Here is a 9,517-nt window from a genome sequence, read left to right as displayed (position 1 = left end):
AGACACTATACTTTTTTATGCACTTGTCAATTTTAATATTTTGGTATTTCTCAAAATATTTTTTCAGACTAGTGGAAGGAAAACATCCCAAATACATTTTAAGTGCTTCTTTTATAGCACTTTATCTGTTTGTGTTTGTAGATTTCAGTCACAATTAATTCTTCAAAGGCTATTTTCTCAAAATGTGATTTTTCTCCTGCTGCTGAGTAAAAAATCCCCACTTCAGTATCACTTACATACACCATATTTTACAGTTTTATTTCTATCTATATTCCATAGGTTTTTAAAGAGGTTTGTTCATGTATAATTTGCCTGATTTTATACAACATTTATACAACAAAACAAAAAAAAAACTTTTTATCTGGCTTTTGTCAGTATTTTTAAATGTATGTGATAAAAAGAGATATCCAAACAAAATAAAGCAAGTATTTTGAACCGGGCTTCATCCAATGTTAAGATTTTTGTTGTAAAATGTATGCAGTTAGCGCATATTTAATTAGATAACACCTCATTTGCATACTTAAACATGACATTTCAGAAAACATGTAATACAAAAAATGTTTGTAATTCCTAATGAAATCAATCAACTGGGTATATGGTAATATCTATTAGTTATTTGTTTTTACTCTATTCACCTGGGGTGAAAACTAAAGATATTTTGAAGAATAACTGTGAAAGTTAATGGAGTCTAAAACAAGATTCACTGTATGGATGAACAAGAACAATAAGACATTTCTTAAAATATCCTCCTTGGTGGTCCACAGAAGAACAAAAGTAAATCAGGTTTGGAGCAACATGAGGGTTAATAAACAATGACAGAATTGTCATCTTTAGGTTTTGGGTTGCTCATCCTAACATTCCCTATAGAGATTTACCATTCTTTAATGTAAGACGTACTGATGTCAAAGGCATACATGAATGCTTCCGTTTATGTGTCACTACCCCAGCGCTCTCGGAGATTAGACATGTTGTTCAGCTTCTTAGGTTTCACATTATGTGTTTCCCTTTCAAATAATTGCCGTTGGAGGAAAAAAGAAGCAATTAAGTAGTAACAAGCACACTGCCTTTGAGATGCATCTCTTTGTAAATCCCACCGCCAGGCTGGGACAACTTAGGGGCACAGCAGATTTACTGTCTTGAAGATCACTTAATAAAAAACATAATGGCTTCTTGTAATTGAAAGTACAATCAAAATGGGCCCAACGGGAAATGAAGCAAATATGTCACAGAACTGAAAAGAAATAAACTAAGATATTAAATCTTTGAAAGTAGAGAAACAGCCCATTAGAAACACTTGTGGTTGTTTGTTGCGTAATTACTCCTTCAGTAATTAAGGTAATTAGCTTATTGATTCCGTTATCTTACATGGTAAAAGGTCATTTACAGTCGTTTCAAATGCTTTGCACACTACACACTGAAAAGTACTGCCACCTTCACCACATCATTACAAAGCAGAACATTATGACACCTTTTGACTGTGAATCTGGTTCTTGCATCGATATATACCCTAGCAGAAAATCAACAGAGTCCGTATTCGTGTTGAAATGCAGTGGCTGGCTCTTTGTGCACTTCTTAAAGGATGAAGTGTCTCTTCGGGTGGCCGACAAAGACTGAATCGCCGCGGCTGAATGCCAAGTCTTTCCTTCAAAAGCGTTACAAGAGCGCTTAAGAGGCAAGGCATCGTCACCTAAAAGTGCTGTGCACTGCTTGATTGTTAATTAGTGTTATTAGTATTATTACTTTATTCTTTGAAAGCCTGTCATTGAAGATTACAGTAATTTGCATCACAGTTTGGCTTAGAATAACATTCACTCCACAGGATTTTGCTAATGTGCCAAGAAATTCAAGACGTTGCGCTGTGATTAATGAACAATGGGAAAACTTCCAGAGAACAACAGTAATTACAATGAAAATGTATCAAGCACTTTATGTATCTGTTGAACTGTAAGACAATTAACCTTCAATTAATTATTTAGCATCAAATATCTTTGGACATTCCGAAGTAAATGAAATAAAATGAAACTGCTTCCCTAGCAATAAACCACACATGCACACATGCCTTATGAGGCAATTCCCATTGTTATGTAAAAACATGAACCTGGTATATCTGGTTATCAGGTGTCCCGCACAAATCTCTCAGCCTCACCTGTGTACCTCATTCAAACTGGCTTTGTTACATTTCTATTCTAATAATCAGTGCTCTGACTCCTCCCACCAAAACCAGCAGAGCTTTTTGTTTAATATCTGTTTCCTTGACCTGGTTTCTGTGTACCATGAAGAGATGTCGAAGGGCAGCGTCTTCATTTCCTGAGACTGGAAAACAAAATGACAGCAGCTAATTCCAGTGTACAGGATTCTTTCAGAGATGGCAGCCTGGAGAGATTTACTCATTTTAATAAAGACGAGTTTGAAAGTGACTGGGAGAAACTGGCTGAGCGCAAGTTTGGTCGTGTCTATAAGGTGAAGGTTAAAGTCTGGCGGGAAACATGTGCCTTAAAGACAACGATCAACGATTACAGGTACAAGTACACATTAGATTTGAAGATTAAAACTATATTACTGTTAAAACTATGAGATTGTAAGTAGTTGGTAGTTTTTCATGTATTATATAAGATTGTTTTATTAAAATTTAACTATAGTAAATATGAAATATACTGTATATTATGTTTGTCTTTTTATTTTGTATTTTACTCTGTATATTGTGTGTGTGTGTGTGTGTGTGTGTGTGTGTGTGAGTGTATGTAGGCCTATATATAAATGTGTATATATATATATATATATATATATATATATATATATATATATACTATAATTTAATATTTTATGGCCCAGGAACATGGCACAGATGTCCAAAATTGGAAGACTGAAGTTCAATTATTTAATCTCCATTTATGGAATAAGCAAAGATCCACCTGGTTTAGTGATGGAATATATGAGAAAGGGATCCTTGGACAACCTCCTCAGCAGTCATTCCTTAATGTGGCCCAAGAAGTTCCAAATGATCCATGAGATGACAATGGGCATGAATTTTCTGCACAGCATGAAACCACCCATTCTTCATTTGAACTTGAAGCCAGCTAACATTCTTCTTGATGATCATCTGCACATAAAGGTGAGTCAGATACTACTGCTCTTAATGTCAAATGTTTCTGAATCTATTTCTGGTAAAAAGAGACTTTATAAAGACTTTATAAGAAAGAGTGGTTTTGGAAACCCTTATAATACGGTTTTATAGGTAGCGCTTTTATCAGTCTTTAATGCTACTTTCTACACATTATTTAGGTTGAAATATACAACCTTAGAGTTTTTCATGGTTTCAGACCTTTTTTTGTCTTTAAAGATTTCAGATTTTGGCCTCATTAAATGGGAGGAATTTTCTGGTAAGACAGAGTTTATTGAACACCTGACAGCTCGAGGGAACATAAACTATGTGCCTCCAGAGACTTTTACCCAGAATCCTGAACCACCTGGAACAAAGTATGATGTTTACAGGTGAGAGTTCATAATTTAAAGTACTTCACAGTATGTGCATAAATTTACATTTTGACAGTGATTTATGATATGCCATGAAGTAAACATCTAAACATTCTCACTTTGCAGCATTTCTATTATTATGTGGGAAATTCTAACTCAGCAGCGTGCATATCAAGGTATTTATTGTTCCTAATTTTGGCACTTTCCACAGATTTTTACACAAATTGTAGTTTTGCATTCGTCATTCAACCCAGGTTTTTTTCTAGAAAAAAAATCATTTATTTTTAATATATGAAACTTTTAAACAATCTTTTAAACTATATTTAAACATCCTGCATTTTGGTAATAATGTTGACTGCAAAAAAAAACAAAACAAAAAAAACATACATATACATATAAAAGAATACATAAAACAAACGTATAAAAGAATACAGAACAAAACAGCTTAACCACCTGAGGTTGCCAGCCACAATTTTTGAACCATCTTCCACTCACTGTTTATTGAAGAAAATGAGTTTGTAGCAAGTTCCTTTTCCTCTCTGTTTGTTCTGAGAGTGAAGCACAAGTGTTTGTTTACAAGTGCATTATTTGGAGTTTGTATAGTACAAAAATAACACTCCAAGCAATTTGTTCTATTCTCCTTGTCACAGGTCTGAATATGACAGAAATATTAATCAGAGTGTCATCTGGCAAAAGGCCTGGTGTAGAGAAGATCCCTGAAGACAAGCCCCCTGAGTGCGAGGACATGATTGGTGTCATGCAGCAATGTTGGCACCAAGACTGCAGCCGCAGACCGGCTTTCTCTGGTAACAAACCTCATTTTTGTTCTTGTTTCTGTTTAATGAAGACTATAATAGTGCTTGATTATATGCAGCTAAAATGCATTACAAAAATCCCAGTAGACGTTTACTCAGTTGTCTTACTATTCTGAAATAGCAATGAGCAAAGAACCAACATTGCTGCATCTTTTATCAGCCTCCCAGTTCCTCTGTGACTGTTTCTTCCTCAGGTCACCTTCAGTAAAAGTTCTAATTAAATTATTTGATTTAGTGACTGCGATAATGAATTGAACATTCACTGTTTGTGTTCGAGCATTAAAGTAGTTTTATTAGCTTCTGCTAATTCTATTGCAGTGTCGTGTTGTATAATGAGTCGAATACAATTAATATTGTACATCAGATTACTTAAAATGCTGTGTGATTAGCACAGTTATATCCCCTGCGCTATGATTTTATCTCATACACTGCCCAATTAAGTTACTCCTCTATGAAAGCGGCTAAAAGGCTGACAGTCATTGGCTGGCCGTTTGCACACATTTTTATCCAAATGATCACTCTTGTATAAGAAGGCCTGAAAAAGAGCTAGAGCAAAACTGCTCCCCAAAGTGACATTCAGCTGCATCATCTCCATTTCTCTGCAGAGACCGTTCGGTTGACTGAAGTCCTTAGCGAAGTCCTAAAAATCCCAGACACTAATGCAAGGAGTGAGATAAGAAAGCGTCTGCCTGAACATGTATGGAACGTAAGTGACTCTTCCAGTGCATGTTTAGACCACAGTACACTATCAGCAAAAAGGGAAGACTGTTTGAGTAATACTCAGGGACCTGTTAACACATTCCACTATTTTCTCAATGTTAAGGAATCATTTAATCATGGTAAAATATTCATTCACAAAATTATTTATACCAAACAGTTTTTTTTTTGGTTTGAAATTTTACCAGTCCAGTTCAGATTAATAGACTAATGTAAATAGATTGCAGCTCTGCTTGGTCCAGTATTTATGCACGTTAGTCGAACTACAATTGGCGGTAATGTTGAACACTTGCTTGATGATGCACAACATGTTTTTAAACATGAAGATTAGCTTGACTAGCAAGACTGCAGCTGGAGACCTGCTTGTTGTGATGCAATTGACCGTTCGCAAAGAGCTTGATTGACAGGCTATCTGACCAATTATAATGCCGAAACTGCCATCTTGCCCGACAAACAAATAAGACAGGAGAGTAATTAACTTCGGTGGACTTAAACTTGAAAAATGTTGTGTATTGAGGCTGACGTTGTGTATTGTGTCTTTCCGCAGTTGAAATAAAACACGTTCTGATGTTCATTCATGTTTATTTTGTGCTTAAGTAAATATGAAAAGACGATTGGTTGAACTAAGGCAATACAGTGATGTCACGACACATTAAAGAGCCACACAACTATATTTATTGATCAAATTGCCTTAAAAAAAACTAAATTTGAAAGCTGAGAGCTTGTTTCATACCAGAAGTAAGTGGCTGTGTCTAATCTGTCGGCTGGTTTGTCAGTTTCCTCTTTGCTCCATGATTTATTTTTACTGTGTGAGAACATGGTGTGTGGCGTGAGAGCGGCATGGCTTGTCGGACATAGCAACAGTAACTAATGAGGGCAGGTTTTTGCCAATGGTCAATTGCAGTTCAACTCTTCAGTTGGCTTTAGGGGGAAATTACACATCACTGTTTTCAACTAAAAATTGAAAACGTTTAATATATTTTGTCTTTTAATCTACAAAAAAACTGTATATTTTGGGGCCTAAAAATGCAAACTTTTGAAAACAGATTTCGAAGTGCAAGTTTTTGAAAACAATGCTCTTATTATCTCTGTGTAAATGAGGAAATACGCAAGTTTGTGAAAACCGTGACAGTGAACACCATTTTTTTTTTACCTCTTTCTAATGTCAGCAAATTGTGTTATTAGTCACAAAATATAAATAACATTCAATTTTGGTTTCCCTCCATTAGCCAAAGAAAACAGCTGACTCCTCAGGCAAGTATTTTGTCCAAGTCCTCGTATCCAATCTCTTTTTTTTTTTTTGTCTGTATAAACTCTCCACGCTCTTACTCTAAATAAAACTGTCCTCCATCCAATTTTTTTCCCTTACAGATGATTCTAGCATTCACTCTCTCCTTATAAAGAAAGACTTTGAGAGCTTTAAGAAAGTTCTGCGTAAAGAGCACGTGTCTATGGTCTTCCGAGACAACAACTCTCTCCTTCATCACGCCGTGGCAAGCGGGGACAGAGAAAGTATGCAGATGGTCCTGAATCTGGGAGCCTCGGTGAATTGCCAGAGTGTAAAAGGCTACACCCCGCTCATCGTTGCAGTTCTGCACAAATTTTACGAGATCTGCAGCTTGCTGACAGATTGTGGGGCTGACGTCAATCTCAGCGATGGCGACCAATGGACCGCGCTGCATTTTGCCGTACAGGCTGGCGACGACAGAGCCGTTCGACTTTTGTTAGACAATAAGGCGAGAGCTGATGCCAAGGAGAAGGACGGGTGGACGCCTTTGCATCTTGCTGCTCAGAACGGCTATGAGCACATCGTGAGAATCCTGCTCCGGCGTCAGGATGCCGTGGATGAGCAGGAGCGCCAGTCTGGCCGTACGCCGCTTCACGTGGCTTGCATTTACGGTCACGTGAACATCGTCAACCTCTTACTCAAAAACGGAGCTGACGTTAACAAACCGGATAATCTTCAATCCACTTCCCTACACTTGGCGGCAGACGAGGGGCACTTCAGGGTGGTCCGTTTGCTGGTTAATAATGGGGCTGATGTGAAAACAGTCGATGAGCAAAGCTACAGTCCCCTACATTTTGCTGCTCTAAAGGGTTACACAGGTATCTGCAGGCTCCTGTTGAGTAAAGGAGTCGACCCCGATATCAGAACCTATCAGAATTGGACAGCCATGCACCTGGCAGCCCTAAAAGGCCATCCGGAGACTGTCCTCATGTTGGAGGAGCACCATGGCTCAGTCAACGTCCAAGGGAAAGATGGTTGGACTCCTCTGCACCTTGCTTGCCATCATGGGCAGGAGGAGGTGGTGACTGTGCTGCTAACAGCAGGTGCCGACCCTAACCTGGCCGAGGATAATGGCTGGACAGCCCTACACTTAGCCTGTAACAGTAGCTGCTTCCCTAGCGTTTTGCAGTTGATATCTCACCAAGCCAATGTGAACGCCCAGAATAACAGCCAGTCGACGCCATTGCATTTAGCCATACAGCTCAGCAACATCCCAATCATCAAAGCCTTGCTGATGAATAATGCACAGCGCAATATGCAGGACTCGAAAGGATGTACCGCCTTAACCTTGGCTCGACGGTGCAACAATACAGAAGCCGTGGAGCTACTGAACAGTTAGCACACCGGAGAGCGAGCCGTGTTTGGTGACAGATAACTCCACCATTAGAGGGAGTGGAGCATTGATTTCTGCTATTGATTTCCTTCCTCCTGCAAAGCCTGTTCTTATAAACAGTCCTGCTGTTGTGATTTAGATTCCTAGAATTTAACGCCTTTGTTTGGGTTCGGTTAAGAGCTCAATAATGAAATGCCTTTAACTGAAAATCTTTTTTTTAATCTTTTAATTTTACATTATTGACACACTATTTTCCTTTTTTGATATTGTGCAGTTGCTTTGACACAACTTACATTGTTAAAAGCGCTATATAAATAAAGGTGTCTTGACTTGACTTGTTCTCAGAATGGAAATGTTATGAATGAAGGATTTTATTACTAGCAGTATGTAGTGGAAGTCAACAAAATCAAAATTGCATTAGTTTATTTATCTTGAATAATTCATCAGAGCATGTTATTCCTAAAACAATTGTTTGTTTTTGTAATATTTAATAAAAAAAATAATAACTTGCTCCATCACTGAAACAACTTTCTATATCTGTTTATTCACTTAGGTCACACTGGCTATTAAAAAATGTTAAATGGATAATTTACCCATAAAGTAAAATTCTGTCTTGATTACATAAAATCCTCATGTTGTTCCAAAATTGTATGGCTTTATTTTTTATCTGTGGAACATTAAAGACTATATTTGCTGGTAACCAAAATATTTTGGTGACAATTGGCTTTCATTGTATGGAGAAAAAAAACACTGAGATATTTCTTAAAATATATTATTTTATGTTCCACAAAAGAAAGAAAATCAATGTAATGACATTAGTGTAAATTATGACTTTTTTTTTTTTTTTGGGGGGGGGGGGGGGGGGGGGGGGGGGTTATTTCTCTTTTAATAATTACACAGATAATGATTATTTAGCACACTCACATTTGGTCTGGCTCCATTCTGGCGTACAACAATATAATCTATCCACACAAATTCTTTTCTTGCTGAATATCCAGTTTAATTTAAAAATCACATCATATTAGAGGAGTAAAATAACTTATTAATGGTAATTTATGTAGACAAAATTTCCTACCACAAAGTGTGGTATTTTGATACCTAATCATGTATTTAACATGGTTTAATACATTCATACCTGAATGAATTCCACTACTGTCAGACACGCACATGCCATGGTGAAAAAATCCTAACCATTCAAATGGCATGTTACTTTCACAAACAAAAGCCAAAAAACCTGTTTGACATCATGCTTATTGCTTCCCAGCAGGCTTCCGCTCACATTTGAAAGCTTTGACCTAAACACAAAGGGGGGGGGGGGGCTATATACAATGAATGTAACAACCTCCATTCTATGTCATTATACAGTTATATAATAACTGGCCTGGTAGTATGGTAGACATCATTACATTATTCATATTTAACAGGTGTAAACTTGAAATGCACCAGTTTTGTATATCACAAACTGCAAGGTACATGAAACATGACATCATAAGATAAAGCTTGAATTACAATGTTAATTTCAGTAATTTCACATACTCTCTTGGGTCACAGAGAAAGTTGTAATGAGGATTCTGAGCTCTTGAAACAAACATCAGAATATCAATCACTTTTTTTAGCAAGGTTCTGGTTTGCGTTTTTTCCTCAAGCGAATATGTTAATAAAACATCAATGCTTGTGAAAGAATCCGAACACGTGCAGCCCATTATCACAGACTGTGGTTTGCACTGTAATGTACATGACATCACACAGAATGTCTCATTAAAGTCTGCATAATAACAAAAGTGTCTACAGCACAAATTGATGCAATCTTCATTCAGATTGCAGTAATATGAAATTAAACAATCTTTTATGTAATAGCATGTTTCTCAAGTGTTTTTCTCACTCAGAAGA

The 9,517-nt window shown here is 37.0% G+C and overlaps 1 protein-coding gene across 1 annotated transcript; it reads left to right on the top strand.

Annotated features, from left to right (window-relative positions):
• Positions 1-2,254: 2,254 nt before the first annotated feature.
• On the top strand, positions 2,255-8,329 carry ankk1 (ankyrin repeat and kinase domain containing 1). The gene is made up of 7 exons (XM_079392672.1): positions 2,255-2,519; positions 2,833-3,112; positions 3,341-3,492; positions 3,601-3,650; positions 4,125-4,280; positions 4,895-5,011; positions 6,378-8,329. The coding sequence occupies exons 1-7, from the start codon at positions 2,326-2,328 to the stop codon at positions 7,631-7,633; spliced, it is 2,205 nt and encodes a 734-aa protein (XP_079248798.1). The 5' UTR covers positions 2,255-2,325; the 3' UTR covers positions 7,634-8,329.
• Positions 8,330-9,517: the final 1,188 nt, after the last annotated feature.

This window comes from Barbus barbus (assembly GCF_936440315.1).
Source record: "Barbus barbus genome assembly, chromosome: 34".
NCBI lineage: Eukaryota > Metazoa > Chordata > Actinopteri > Cypriniformes > Cyprinidae > Barbus > Barbus barbus.
This window is presented reverse-complemented; position numbering and strand designations above follow the sequence as displayed.